Here is a 16272-nt window from a genome sequence, read left to right as displayed (position 1 = left end):
TGGGCATAACGTAGCGAGGCTCGAGGTGTTCAATTAAGCGTTTAAACCCGATATTACTCACCACTGACAGTGGCTGGTCATCGAGCACAATAAACTGGCATATCTTTTCTGTTAAGGTTAATGCCTTTTTGCTATCTCTTGGGAATTTGTCACACTTTGCGAGGGTTTCAGGCAGCGTTGGTTGCTTGAAGTTGCCAGAGGATTGTTTCTTTAACTCAGAGGTCTTGCGAAAGTCCTCATGCAGAGTTTTGTGATGCTGCTTTAAATGCGCGATGAGGTTGGACGTATTAAACTTTCCCGGTTCTGTTCCACCACGGGAAACTTGTGCATGACAAGTGTGGCACTGAGCCACACTGTCTTTTTCGGACTTTAATGAAAAATACTGCCACACGGCCGACATCGCTCTTTTTCTTTGCTACTTCAATAGCAAGCAGTGTTGTGATCATGTGGGCTTTGCACGCTGGCTCTGGACGCTGCTGGATAGAATAGCTGTAACGGAGTTTAGAGCAGAACGGACTGCTTATATCGGAGATTTTTAACGCAGTCCGATATAATCCGATAGAGTTTTTTTGGGCTGATATCGGACCTATTTCCGATATCAGTATCGGATCGGGACATCCCTAATTAAAATCATAAAACTTATACAATTTCACATCAGTTTACTGAAGGTTTAACAAAAATTACATGTTTAGGGCCCTAAGCAATGTTTTTTTTTTTTTTCCTATTTTGTATTGTTATCAAATTCTGTGTTTTAGCATGTTTTAATTATTTGAATGCATACATACTTTATTCAAATTTATTCTTAAAATAGCCTTATGAAAGGTTGTTTAACCTCAGAAATTCGGTATTGTGTATTTAAAATGTTCTGATTATCAAATGAAGGCATAAAACATTAATTCCATGTATTTTTTACATATCGAAATTTTGAAAACTTTTTTTTTGGCAAACAAATGGGAATTTACCATTAATATTAAAACATGGAAGAAATTATTTGTGATTTTACCATAAAAAATAATGTTTGTTTCATTTTAGTAATAGTAATAGTAATAGTAGTAATATATTTCTGGCACAATGTCTTCAAGTTAAACCAGACTTTATTTTGATTGTTGCAGTGTCTACCTTTACATTTCTGTATATGATATGACGCTAGTTTTCCTAAAATGGAACGGTGAAATGCTGAAATCACCGCGAGCGTCACACACGCTTCAGTGTGTGTAGTAAACAAAACCGCACGTCTGCTCCATTCATTAAAACAGAGACATGCAGAACATGCACGATTCACATTTAAATGGTATTTTTAAACTATAAACATAATTTATTTTCAACCTTAAGCAGACACGACTGTACGACGAAAGTGAAACTAGCAGTCTGTGTGAAATGCGCTAGGCTGTACTGTACTTGAGCGCGTTGCGCATGTTTTGCTGGCTTCATGAGTGTTTCTGCATTATTTGAGTCTCTTTAGATTATAGCCCAAATAACAGCATGTTTCAGATGAAAAAAAAATGCAACTTATATTTCTGAAAATATCAGGGTTAGGAGATTCATAACGAGTGGTTCCCTGCATTATTACAACAAAACACGTGATTACAGTATGAGCCGCTGCAATGGAGCAGTTTAATGCTATTAAATTAAAGATGATGTATCATAAAAAAAAAAATAAAAAAATTGAACAGTGAAAGTAACAAAACATATTTTAATGTGCAAAATTAAGTGTTAAAATAACTAAGGGATATATAGTCAAACCAAAAATTATTCAGACAATTATTTAGTGGGTGTAGGACACAGTTTATAATAATGTGAAAAATGTCTGATAATGTGAGAAAAGGTATCCGAATAAATTTTGGGTTGACTGTACCTATTTGATAAATGAAGTTAACCAACAAACATTATACATATTCTTGCAACATTGTTTGTTAATAGTCATTTAACAACATAGTGTGTTTATTTGTTTAATAGTAGAACAGTGCCACATAGTTTAAGTGAACGTTTGTGTACTTAAAAGCAGGAGGCTGTTTTGAGACTTTGTGTAACTGAATGCTAATGAGTAATAGTTCTGCTCCCTTTTTTGTTAAGTTGGGTGTGTTAACTATGCAGCACTTTTCATTTCCTTTATCTGGTTATGTTTACATGACATTGCCTTTTTTTGTTAAAACTAAAAGGATGTGTATATTTTTGGCTTGGAATAGCCTTCTGTTAAAGATTTTTGTATTCATCCTTACTATAGGCAAAAAATAAAACCTCCCTCCAAAATAATTGCACTTTCATTGAAACCAAATCTAAGAAGTATCAAGTATCGGTATCGGTACTCAGTATCGGCAAGTACACAAATGAAAATACTCGTATCGGTTTGTAAAAAAGTGGTATCGTTTCATCCCTAATGATATTTGACCAGTAGTTGGTGCTAGGGCTGCACGATTAATCGCACGATATTGTAAGGCGCGCTTGGTCAGTGAAGCCGGTACTTTGATTAGTAGTAAAGCTCCATCACGTGCATTCAGCTGGAGCGGCAGTTAATACACAGAGCCGTAAAACACTGACAAGCTACGCCAAATCGCGCTCATAATCGCAGATGAATCGCATTCGATTATGAGCGCGATTTGGCGTAGCTTGTCAGTGATTTACGGCTCTGTGTATTAATTGCCGCTCCAGCTGCTTCACTGACCAAGCGCGCCTCACAATATCGTGCGATTAATCGTGCAGCCCTAGTTGGTGCTGTTATCAAATGTACATGATATTCTCAAAGAACTGTGGCAAATGTGCTTAAATTTTGTGTCAATATGCAAAAGTGTTGCAGTAATACCACCTCACTTCCTGTCTTTGCAAGCAAATTTGTTACATTTATGGAGAACGGTGTCAAACACCAAAAAGCCAAGTTATGATTTTATTGAGGAAATGTCTGAAGATAATGTGCACCAATTTTGATGAAGACCAGACAAGGAGAAGTGGCAAAAAACAGCTAAAAATGGCAGAAATGTGTTTTAAAAATGATAAAAATAATAGTATTCCATTGGCTGGAAACCTAAGGCAGGTAGACAAAGGCAAAAGTCATTTAAATATGCAAAACTATTTGAAAACACAGAGCTACTTCCTATTTGGCACCTTAGCATTCATATTACAGTTTAGTATATCAAAAAGCTTTTAATTATAACAATACTTGACTAGCGTTCTCTTAAATTTATCTGACCCAAGTTTGAGCACGATCAGATGGAGCATGTACAGCGGAAATTGCAATCCCAGTGTGCATTTAATTAGAAGAGGAAAAAAATATATTATTTCTAGGCCACTTAGCTGAAAAGTTATTAACCAAATCGTAGATGAGAAATTGAGCCGTCGGTGGCACTTGAAGGAAGAAAAAAAAAATCTCAATTTTAATAAGGCTGCTGATAAGAGGCAGCACAAATCTCACATTTTCTCAGAGCCGTGAGCGTCTTGTCAAATCTGCAATGACTTATAAAGCTCTTATTCTTAATGACAGCTCCGCGTTCGTGCTCTAAAGCGCCGGACCCCGAGGACGCCGGAGACACTGTCAGTGCCAATTACACTCACATTTGCATATTTGTACTTCCTGTCTCTTCAGACTGTATGGTATTGATTTAAATCACAGATTAATGAACTGCCTGTGGGTTACGCATGTAGAGCAGAGAGTGGACATCCACTGTTACACTGACGGTAATGAAACATCCCAGCGCAGACGACACATCGCTCACACGTTAATAAGCGTTGGTGTGCATACAGTCGTAATAAAGTGCCATTTAAAGGTCAGACGTGAGCACACATCACCGCTCAGTGAGGAAAATCCAAACCTCACAGACCAGAATGATAACAGTGTAAAAGAAACCGACGATCGGTATCACTCCCTCAAGGCCCGCGCTAGAGAAACGCCAGTGACGCACTGATATACTTCTGACTTTCCACAAAGTCTGGAGCAGTTTACAGCTTATTCTGGCCAAGAATCGCCCACCTATACAAGACGAGACTCTTTAAAGAGTTCATTTCATCTGAGAACTCTTCTGAGGGGGTTAATCGGAAAATTAACATTACAAAAACACAAACATTGGAAAATTTGACATTAATATTCAACAACATAAAACACAGAAGATGCAATTAAAACATCTCAACTCTTTTCACAGACAGAACTGTAGACTTCTAGTCTACTTAAGTGCCTCTTTGCATCAAACCTTGCAAATCTGCCCAAATACAGTGATTCCAACCAGCTCTTTTCCATGCACAAATGCATCAGATGATAAATTACCAAACTATGATCATGCAATCTGAGACTAGGGGCTGAGATTGGCTGAGAACCTATGCATGATGAAAACATGCCATAATAACATCTGAACAGCTGCCAGAAGGACACCAGCCACATCTGCACGCATCTAATCGGCTGTCAGATAATGAGCGGACACAACTGTGATTTTCTGCTCGTTGTGCACAAATCTTATCGCTTCACGAGAGGCTTCTCTCATGACAGAGGTCATTTCCTTTTATAAACTTGGTCTTTTAAAAACAAGCTGATCATCTGTCATGCAGTGACTGGGAGGAAGGTGAACCGTGTGACTGACTGGCATTACACAACTTAAGACACTTACAGAATGCATGCACTAATACTCAAAAACCCATAAGGCTCACATACATCCATGCATCCACACTGTGTGAATATAAATAAATACTCAAACACCACATGCATGCTCTCTAAATACAAATACCAATATATGCATGCATGCACTCATATTTATACTCAAGCATATTACACAGAAAACCTTGCATGAGCATGCACGCGCACCATCAAGCACTTATGCACAAGCATGCAGACACTAATACTCATGCATAAACACATATAAGCATGCAAGCATGCATGAATAGATACAAACTAGCATTTAAACACACGCATAGTCATACAAACCCATGCACATACGTACATACACTTAGAAACACATATGTACATGCACTTCAGCAATGACAGCTAGTGCACAACTGCGTTGTCAACTGCTTAAAACACCAAAACCAATGTTTGTTCTTCATCAACCCTTCTCATCTAACATGTCCACATATGTTCTTCCTCATATGAAGTTTGCAAAGACACACATGAATGAGTTCGATCATCAGAGATGCTTTATAAGCTCAGTTTGTTTAGTCAGACACATGAGATGAACCGCCACGCCATCGGCGAATGTACACTAGACTCATTTAGAGCTCTTATAAAGGATGTTTTTTAAACAGATACTCACTTATCATGCTATAAGCACGGCTTTTCTCCCGCTCGTCTTGTTTCTGTCTCGGTTAGTCCATTAACGCGCCGAAATAACTGCACACACGCGAGTCCTTCACCAGTACTTTCACACACTTCAGTCTAACATGGAACGAGTTAGGATTTCTGATTGACAGCGGCTGGAGCCAGTGGCGGAGGAGGATATAAAACCTAAAGCCGCGTCCACAAATAGCAGCCAATCAAATGACATCGGAGGCGGGGCTTTACGGTTTCCACTAGCGAGGTAGACTGCGTCTGTTGTAACTACTGTTAAATGTATTCAGTAATGTGTCATGCGTAATTCATGAAGGAACAGACATGTTTTGTGTGCTAAATTAGATTATATAAGTACATAAATTAAATGTTAAAATATTTAAAAACAAAAGATGCATAAAAATAAGTCAAATCAGGGTGAAAACTTGTACAAAGAATTTAAAATAATAGCATTGCAGCTCCTCACAAACAAATACTATGGTCCGGGGCGTAAAATCATTTGATTCAGATTGAATCTTCGGAGTTTGTGAATCATTTGAAATTAGATCGAAACTTTAAAGATCAGACCCTGCGTCCCAATGTGCATCCACCCTATCTGCCCTGTATAGTATTGAAATTTGAATCAATCATTTGATTCAGATCTGAACTTTGCAATTCATTTGTTTTGAATCGGAACTTCAAAACGAGTATCGCAAATAATTTAATTCAGATCGAAACTTCGGAGCTGGTTTGCGAATCATTTGATTGCGATCGAAACTTCAAAATGAGTATCTCGAATCATTTGATTCGAATCTGAACTTCGGCCCGGGTTCGCGAATCATTCAGATGGCAACTTTGCAATTAATCGGAACTTCAAAGCGCGTATCGCAAATCATTTTGATTCAGGTCGGAAATTTAAAGTGCGAATCGCGAATCCTTTATTTAGATCAGAACTTTGCAATTCATTTGTTTTGAATCGGAACTTCAAAACGAGTATCACGAATCATTTGATTCAGATCGAAACTTCGGCGCTGGTTTGTGAATCTTTTAATTGCGATCGAAACTTCAAAGTGCGTATGGCGAATCATTTGACTCAGATCGAAACTTCGGAGCAGGTTCGCGAATCATTTGATTCAGGTCGGAACTTTAAAGCACGTGTCGCGAATCATTTGATTCAGCTTTAAACTTCAAAGTGCGTATCGCGAATCAATTAATTCGAATCGGAACTTCAAAACGCGAATCGCGAATCATTTGATTCAGATCGGAACTTCAAAGTGCGAATCGCGAATCCTTTGATTCAGATCGGAACTTTGCTAATCATTTGAATCAAATCGTAACTTTAAAGCACGTATCACGAATCATTTGATTCGAATCGGAACTTTAAAGCGCAAATCGCGAATCATAAGATTCAGATCGAAACTTCAAAGTGCGTATCGCGAATCATTTGATTCGAATCGAATATTCAAAGCACCTATCGTGAATCATTTCAGATCGAAACTTCGGAGCGTGTTCGTGAATCATTTGATTAAGATTGAAACTTCAAAGTGCGTATCGCGAATAATTTGATTCGAATCGGAACTTCAAAGCGCAAAACGCGAATCATTTGATTCAGATCGGAACTTCAAAGTGCGAATCGCGAATCCTTTGATTCAGATCGGAACTTTGCTAATCATTTGAATCAAATCGGAACTTTAAAGCACGTATCGCGAATCATTTGATTCGAATCGGAACTTCAAAGCGCAAATCGCGAATCATAAGATTCAGATCGAAACTTCAGAGCGGGTTTGCGAATCATTTGATTCAGATCGGAACTTTGTAATTCATTTGTTTTGAATCGGAACTTCAAAGCGCGTATCGCAAATCATTTGATTCAGATCGGAACTTTGCTAATCACTTAAATCAAATCAGAACCTAAAGCACGCATCGCAAATCATTTGATTCGAATCGGAACTTTGCAATTTATTAGTTTAAAGTGTGTATCGCGAATCATTTGATCGGAACTTCAGAGCGGGTTTGTGAATCTTTTGATTCAGTTTGGGACTTTGGGGCGAAGAACTGCATCATTTTGTTTTAATATTTTAATTAATATTAAAATCAAAACAAGTAGTATAATAGTAGCCTATTTTTCAGTGATATAGGACAATGATCCTATTTAATGATTAAAACTGTTTTAAGATATTCATCAACATATTTAAAACATTTAGAAAATAATCCCAAAAAAAGGTTAAATAATGTTTATTTAACAATCATTCTAAAATAATTCTATTATTCATTCACAACATATAAGCCATAGAAGGCAGTTAAAAAGGCAGAGTTTTCAAGATTCAGGATCAGTATTCATATATACTCCTTTTCACAGTACAAGGCCAATTCTGAAGTATTAAGTGCTTTCAGAAACTAAAATACACATGAGTAAATACACCAAAGAGCTCAAATAATAATAAATCCCTTCATTATGTCTTCCAATGTTTGTTCTCAAACAGGGGAGTTTTATAATTATCAAGACACTACATTTTTTTCTTATTATGTCCATGCATATTTTAAAAAAGATTATATTGGACAAATTTATGGATCTTTAATAACATTTAAATACTGAAAAACAAATACGATAGTCCTTCATCAGTCAAGACAATATTATTCATTAGGCAACTTGCGCTACTGCTCTAGTCAGGTTTAATGTACTATAATACATACATGTTATAATATAATTCTAATATAATTTTATGTATATTGTATATTTGTACAGCTACTGTGTTTTTTGCAGCTGCAACACTGCAATTTCCCACTTATGGGATATAATAAGTCTTCTTCTCACTGTTTAACATTTTAAAATCCTTCATAATATTAAGAGATAAACTCAGTTCATGGTGTGATCCCAGACAGCTGTGCAGCCTCATTGAGGAGATTTCCAGCCTCTTTCCTGTACTTCGGACTCAGTTCTTTGGCTCTTCGAGCCTCTTTGAGGTTTTCCTTCAGGTTGTCCAGAAGCCTCTTCTGCTCCTGGTGTCTGGATTCAGCAGCTTCGATCTGACTGATCATGCTGTCCTCGGCCTTAAGGAGCCAGTCGATCATCTCGTGGAGTTTAGTGCTTACAGAGATGACGGATTTGGTGGCTCGGCTCAGCTCGGTGACGTTCTCCTGCGTCCGCTTCAGTTCGCTGGAGATTTCGGCCTCGGATCTCACCTTCAGAATGAAGTCGTATCCTTTCACCTCCAGACTGATGTGGCAGAGCTCTGGTGGAGGGAAATGAGACACAAAAATGATGGGGGCACTCGATAAAGATGGAAGTAATTGTGCAGGATGTGGTTTAGAAATGAAGGGTATACAGATTCAGCATCCGGTATGATAACTACAATAAATAATTCAGTGCATAATCGTACTGAACACATCTAATATAAAAACTGAAATTACACAGCCATGCATTTTGAAAAAATGATCTAATATTAGCGATTCAATGATGCTTACGTACAGTTTTTTCACAAAATAAGATTTTTCAAATTATATATATATTTTCTAAACTATATATTATATATATATAGTTTTAATGCATTAATAAAAATAACAATATCACTCAAATGTTTGAATTGTAATGACAGTATTTGAAATGTGTTATTTAACTTTCAATCTGCAAAGGAGTAAAAAACACATTCAAATTAGTGTTTAGTATCGCTGAGATAATATTATAGGTAATATTTTACATTTTATATTTTCTGCTTTTATGTTATTTTTAGTTAATATTTTAGTAATTTTGTTGTGTATTTGACATTTTTATTTGTTTTTTTGTCATTTTTAATTCTCCATATAGTTTTTATTACATTTTTATACCCATTATATATATATATATATATATATATATTAATATTTTAGTAATTTTGTTGTGTGTATTTGACATTTGTATTTGTTTTTTTTTTTTTTTTTTTTTCATTTTTAATTCTCTATACAGTTTTTATGAATTTTTATTTCCATCTTGGTTTTAGTTATTTTAGTACATGAAAACAAACTAAATGAAAATGACAAATGTTACCTGGTTAATTAGCTAAAATAAAATAAGTTTTTTTTTTTTAACTATATATTATTTCAGTTAACATTTATTTTATTTTAATTAATGATTTTTTATGGTTTTGGTTTTAGTTAACTATAATAACCCTGGTTCAAATATTTAATTTAATGTATAAAATAAAATAAATAAACTGGATGTAATAAAACACCCACAGATGTAGAATTTTCTTCTGTCACTGGCCATAATGCTAACCTTGAAATCAGAATTATGCATTAAACAATGTCTTACGTGTGAAAATGGGCTGAGAATTGAACTAATAGCAATAATCTGGCTCAGATTTAGACTGGAGTCATGTATTTGTGGTGTTTTTCTGCTGATTAAAGGGGGAATATGAGACTTCTACACCTTACAAATGGTAGTAAAAGACGAGAAGAGTTACGAAATGCAATATTTTCTCAGAAAGTGTGACATGCTAGAGCAACACAGACACTGTTTTTGGAATCAGCACTCAAAATGATTAATAAACAAGTATTGGATTTCATTGTGCCTGGATATGAGACTACAGTTTAAAAAAAGTACCATTTTTATGGTTATTTATATATCTACACATCAAAAGCCACCACTGAAATTGCATGCATCCAAAACAAGATTTTGAATGACAAAAAGCAGAGATGCAAACAACCGATTTTTTTATCCTTATCCTATTTATCCTAGATGGACTCTGTTTGTAATGCTAAATTATAAACGAAGTGTTTTGCTTGAATATCTCCTCATATGTGGCTGTGTGGAGTCATTGCTCAGTCAGGCTGTGCCCCCTGCAGGCCGTGACTCATGTGTGAAGCTCTTACCATGATTTTCCTTGATTTTCTTCAGGCATTCAGACAGACTGTCGTTATTTGGGCAGTGGTAGCGGCTTGCAAGAGTCTGAAGCTTGTTCTTCATCGTTTCATAGTGTTCTTGCTGTGTGTTGAACGTATCAGCAACGTCAGTGAAACGCTCATCGAGACCGGGAACACCAACACGACGAGCAATAAACCTGCCGTTCTTCTGGTCTAACGTTACATCTGCTAGAGGAAAAACAGATTAGATAGATAGACAGACAGACAGACAGGAAGGAAGGAAGGTAGGTAGGTAGGTAGGTAGATAGATAGATAGATAGATAGATAGATGGCCTACCAGTAGCTGCTGGTCGTGGTGGTCTTGCAGATTCTGTTTAAACAACAGACAAATGAACATTAGAACAAACTGTTAGAACAAACGAAAGAATGGTACAATGAATGAACAACAGAACAGCAGTGGCAGTGGCTTGCAAGAGCCTGAAGCTTGCTCTTCATCGTTTCATAGTGTTCTTGCTGTGTGTTGAACGTATCAGCAACATCAGTGAAACGCTCATCGAGACTGGGAACTAGAGACCTGCACTCCCGCAGGAGTACCGCGGGACCCAACGCACCGAGTGCAGCGCGGGACAAGATTTGATGGGTGAATGCGGGTGCGGGGGGTAAGGTAGTATGTGACAGTGATGGAAAGAACCTTCCTTTTGCAAGCTGGGACAAATGCAGCAAAATACTCACATACAGCAGGCACAAGTCCGGAACTTCAGGTCTAAAGCATCATGTATGCACAGTTTTGAAAGGCCAAACTTCCCTGTCGTTTTGGCCTATTTTTATTTATTGAGAAATAAGGATAATTTATGTTCAATGTTTGGACATTGCTGAAGGCAAAAAAGGCTAACGCACGTTCTGAAGCAGTATTAGGCCAAATGCTTTTCTGTTTGACCACTTGAGAAATCAATGTTTATTATTATTTTTTTTCATTGCAAAATTATTAGCCTATTTCTAACTGTTCTGACTGTATTTCTATGTTCTGAAAAGCTCCTCGTTCGTGTCCATGTTCATCATTCCATTTAATTAAACTCAAATAAAATGAAACATTTGTTTATTTTCCATTTCCTTTTTATTTATATTCAAAAGGAAACCAAGTGAAACAAATAACAGAGTAGCGGGAAGAAGCGGTGAAAATAAAACTACTTGTATGTTTACCTGCGGGCTTTTGCGGGCGGGAGCGGGACAAAACTTGAATACTGCGGGTGGGAGTGGGAGAAAATAATATATATTTTTTGGGGAGCGGGACAGAATCTTGCGGGAGCGGGACTGAAAAATCCGTCCCACGCAGGTCTCTACCGGGAACACCAACACAATGAGCAATAAACCTGCCATTTTTTCTGGTCTAACGTTACATCTTCTAGAGGAAAAACAGATTAGATAGATAGACAGACAGACAGACAGACAGACAGACAGACAGGAAGGTAGGTAGGTAGGTACACTGTAAAAAACAATTTGTTGAGTCAACTTAAAATAATTTGTAACCTGGCTTCCTTAAAATTTTAAGTTCAGTCAACTCAAAAAAAGTTATTAAAGTATACTAAGTGACAACTTAGATATTTGAGTTGAATTAACTTAAAATTTTAAGGCAGCAGGGTAACAAATTATTATAAGCTGACTCAACAAATTGTGTTTTTTATTTTTTACAGTGTAGGTAGGTAGGTAGATAGATAGATAGATGAATAGATAGACAGACAGACAGACAGACAGACAGGAAGGTAGGTAGATAGATAGATAGACAGATAGATACATAGATGGACAGACAGATAGATACATAGATATATAGATAGATGATAGATAGATAGACAGATAGATAGATAGATAGATAGATAGATAGATAGATAGATAGATAGATAGATGGACAGACAGATAGATACGTAGATGTATAGAAAGACAGATGATAGATAGATAGATAGATAGATAGATAGATAGATAGATAGACAGATAGATACATAGATATATAGATAGATGATAGATAGATAGACAGATAGATAGATAGACAGACAGATAGATAGATAGATAGATAGATAGATAGATAGATAGATAGATAGATAGATAGATGGACAGACAGATAGATACGTAGATGTATAGAAAGACAGATGATAGATAGATAGATAGATAGATAGATAGATAGATAGATAGATAGATAGATAGATAGACAGATAGATACATAGACAGACAGATAGATATATAGATAGATCACAGATAGATAGATAGATAGATAGATAGACAGACAGACAGACAGGAAGGTAGATAGATAGACAGACAGATAGATACATAGATATATAGAAAGACAGATGATAGATAGATAGACAGACAGACAGTAAGGTAGGTAGGTAGATAGATAGATAGATAGATAGATAGATAGATAGATAGATAGATAGATAGATAGATACCTTTAGCTGCTGGTGATCTTGCAGATTCAGTTTGTCTTTTGTTGTTGGACTGAAGCAAATGTTGTCTCTGTAAGTGATGCAAAAGTGACGTCAAAACCCCAAATAATAGGCTACTTAAAGTCCATATAAAGGCAGTTAAGGAATTGTTTCTAAACACATTATAAATGTTACAAATGTATTGCTGAAAACACATCACAAAGATTGTGTACTATGTAGTACTGATTTTTAGGTTTTTTGTTTTTGTTTTTTACCATTTTTGTGTTCAGGATTTTTTGGGGCGTGGCTGAAATCATGACATGATGATGCAATGGAGCCACCAAGCATAGCCACTCCCCTAATACTGTAGGCTAATAACTAGAGCGCATTAGCATCAGCGGTTCGCCCGCTCAATCGCGAGTTATTACCGTTAGTTACTAAAGCCTACAGTTTGCTAGTTAGCTATGCCTTCGTCAAGTAAATGCACATTACCTGGTTGCAATAATTTAACAGTTCAGTCTCCTTATTTACATTTATTTGTGTTTGACAGTTGAGAGAGGCCGCAGCGTTCCCGCGAGTGGGCGTGGTTTCAGCGCCGCCAGCGGACACGCCCCCAGCGTTAATGTTTTTTTGTTTTTTTCATAATTGTGTTTTCTTTTTTATTTACTTGGCCGTTTTTCTGTGCTGTGGAAAAACTCATAACTTACAACAAATATTGCATTGGCTTTGAACGGACTTCAAAGAGAACAAATTCACAACTAAAAGAAAAGAAAGACCATTCTACCTGAATAAACTTCTGTAATTACACATGCACAAAATACTAAACAGCAGTGATCACCTATTCAATTAGACAGAATTCCACATAGTTTGCGTAATGTTTACTTTTCTTTCTTGTCAAACTACGAATGACCTACTTTACAGAGAGATAAAGGCTTGTGTTCTGAACTACTGAGGCGTGAAAACAGACTAACAAAATGACAAATCTACTAGATTGACCTTTTAAATGACTTCATATACTAAATTATCTGCGTTTCCCATGTCTAAAAACAGTGAAAACGATAAACGTCGATGCTTTTGTCCGGGATAGACGCATCTGATAAACTGCCCTACTTATAATCAGAGATTTCTTAGCTAAAGAAATACTTTTTTTATTTTATTTTATTTTAATCCACCTGTAAAATCAAATAAGCATAAAACAGCATCCTACCTCAGCGTCTTCATCGGGAGAGGAGAAACAACATCCCATTTTCAGAACGCAGGAGTTTTCATTCCCATAAAGCACTTAAAATGAAAGTTGGACGTCGATGACGTACAGTCAGTCATGTGATCACATGACACACAGGTGCGTTATTGTAAAACATTTCACCTGCGGAAAAGAAAAAAAAATGAATGTACATGTAAATGTACATCCTGGTCTTTCAGCTCAGTCTGCTTTTACTGATACGCGCTTTATAGCTATTATGTATCTTACATTATTTATATATGCAAAAAAAAAAAACTTTCCAAACTCGTTGAACTACCGAGAAATGCATTACATGGTGTGTCATACATTCATTTTAAGTTTAAGCATTAGTTTAAGTTTAAGAACAGTCAAATTAAATTATAAAATTAAAATGATCAAATTATAAATCATATAAAAATGCAAAAATAACGGCATTAGGCTGTATTTCTATTCATGTATAATAATTAAAAAATTAATTGTACGGTAATGGTAATAGTCTTCCAAATAAGAGCCCATTATAGCCAAAATACAATATTTCCAAACTCACTGAACTATCGAGAAATTCACTACATGGTTTATCATACATTCATTTTAAGTTTAAGAACAGACTAATTAAAATTATTAAAATTATAAAATTATAAATCATACAAGAATGTAAAAATAACGGCATTAGGCTGTATTTCTATTCATGTATAATAATTAAAAAATTAATTGTACGGTAATGGTAATAGTTTTTTCAAATAAGAGCCCATTATAGCCAAAATACGAATACGAATATATAGCCAAAAACGATATTTCCAAACTCACTGAACTATCGAGAAATTCATTACATGGTTTGTCATACACTCAAAGTTTAAGAACAGACTAATTAAAATTATTAAAATTATAAAATTATAAATCATACAAGAATGCAAAAATAACGGCATTAGGCTGTACTTCTATTCATGTATAATAATTAAAAAATAATAATTATACGATAACGCTAATAGTCTTCCGAAAAGAGCCCATTATATATAATATCAGTTCTCTATAATGGCCTCTAGGGGTCGCCATTGACTCACTTTTAATGCGTCCTGCTTTCTTTTTATTTATTTATTAATTTATTTCATCTTTTCTTATATTATTAGGCTATTGTACTTTTATTTATTAATTATTTTTTTAAATACGTTTCGGTCTATATGCATTAAATTACATTTCCATGCTTACTTTTTGAAATCATTTTCATGGTCCTGATGCACTGCCAAAGGTACTAATAGTTATATGCATGAAAATAAAAGTCATTCTGTTTCCTTTGGTGATGATGTATAAGTAGGCATCTAGCTTGGATTTGAGACACAAGACCAAAGATGCTGCTTGGTTAGGCAGTTCAATTGGTGTGTATGTTGCTAAAAATGCGCAGCAACTAGGTTTTGTGACACAGCCACTGGTTTGTCTTTGACTTTGAGTGCCAAGTGCTTGAAAACACAAAAGCAGGCAGCTAAACAAAGCTTAACCAGCTGTTGGTAATTTGCCTTCTTTATGTGCCGCTACCTGCTGTGAAATGGCGCGCTGCGCGGGTGGGCCGCGCGCACTGTGATTTCCCGCGCGCGTTGCGCCGGTACCGTATCATTTCGCTGTCATCCGCGCGCCCGTTTGCTGAACGCATAAGTGAAGGTTTGGGGAATAAAGCGGTATTGATGGGGGACGTCTCCGGATGCAGGTGTTTGTGCTGACAAACGAGAAAAAAGCGCTTCACTAGCTACTAATTGAGCAGAAAACATGGAGAGAAAAAGAATGAGACGTGCATTATCTGTGGGCGAAGAGACGCGCATCCAACCAGAGCAATCACACGTCAAATACAACAATAGCACTCGCGATTAGATGAGGCTTATCTTCCAATGACTTCATAAGTCACTTAAATCGTTTACAACAGAAAACATGCTTCTGCAAACTCATATACTCTCCTAACATTATTAAAGTGACTGTAATTGTGTTCAGACATTGCACTATGTGCACAGATATTAATATTATATATTTAAGCATGATTATTTTAATAGCCCATCTACTTTTTAAATCGCGAAATAGCTATTTTCTATACATGTGTGCGAGACTTCCGGTTAGACGCTAACTAGAACAATAAGTATAGTGAACGGTAAATCTATTTGCGCTCCAAATTAGTGTGTTTATGATTATGCCAATACATTACAATAATATGATAAGAAATACCAGTTTGTAATATCAAACAGAACAACGAGTTGTTTTGTGGGGCTAAACATATGTGGAAGCTGATGACACCGGAAGCCTCGCACATTCGTTAAAAAAGCCGCGCCCAAAAAAGGCGGATATATTAAATTCGCATTTTGCTTTGTTAGAGACTTTATTAACAGATGACTAGATGCAAATATGGTGCAAAACTACTGAGGAATCTCTACACAGCATTTTGGGCAACATATTCATTAGGGGTCTTGTGGGAAAATGAACTAATGATATTAAAATCTGAACTAGCTAAATAAATAATACAATTAAAACACATGTAAATAGTAAAACCTGGATTAAAATAAATAAATAAAAATAGACAAATAAATAATTAAATTTAA

The 16272-nt window shown here is 35.9% G+C and overlaps 2 protein-coding genes across 4 annotated transcripts in view; both read right to left on the bottom strand.

The window, feature by feature from the left end:
• hycc1 (hyccin PI4KA lipid kinase complex subunit 1) overlaps nt 1-5377 on the bottom strand; it is a 59631-nt gene extending 54254 nt beyond the window's left edge. For both annotated transcript variants that reach the window (XR_007829837.1, XM_051136976.1), the window contains exon 1: nt 5229-5377. The gene's annotated coding sequence lies outside the window, so the exon portion shown is untranslated. The remainder of the gene's footprint in view (nt 1-5228) is intronic.
• A 2063-nt stretch (nt 5378-7440) lies between these two features.
• Nucleotides 7441-16272, bottom strand: part of si:ch73-345f18.3 (uncharacterized) — a 9931-nt gene continuing 1099 nt past the window's right edge. Inside the window, exons 2-6 of one of the 2 annotated variants that reach the window (XM_051135952.1) lie at nt 13682-13840; nt 12499-12565; nt 10398-10430; nt 10070-10288; nt 7441-8454 (exon numbers count right to left, since the gene is read on the bottom strand). In XM_051135952.1, the coding sequence (XP_050991909.1) occupies nt 8084-8454; nt 10070-10288; nt 10398-10430; nt 12499-12565; nt 13682-13720 (729 nt within the window). In that variant the 5' untranslated portion in view covers nt 13721-13840 and the 3' untranslated portion in view covers nt 7441-8083. The remainder of the gene's footprint in view (nt 8455-10069; nt 10289-10397; nt 10431-12498; nt 12566-13681; nt 13841-16272) is intronic. The other variant, XM_051135954.1, reaches the window with a different exon arrangement.

The sequence above is a fragment of the Labeo rohita genome, chromosome 19 (genome assembly GCF_022985175.1).
Source record: "Labeo rohita strain BAU-BD-2019 chromosome 19, IGBB_LRoh.1.0, whole genome shotgun sequence".
Taxonomy (NCBI): domain Eukaryota; kingdom Metazoa; phylum Chordata; class Actinopteri; order Cypriniformes; family Cyprinidae; genus Labeo; species Labeo rohita.
The sequence above is the reverse complement of the archived record's forward strand: the minus strand, read 5'-3'. Positions and strand labels throughout refer to the sequence as shown.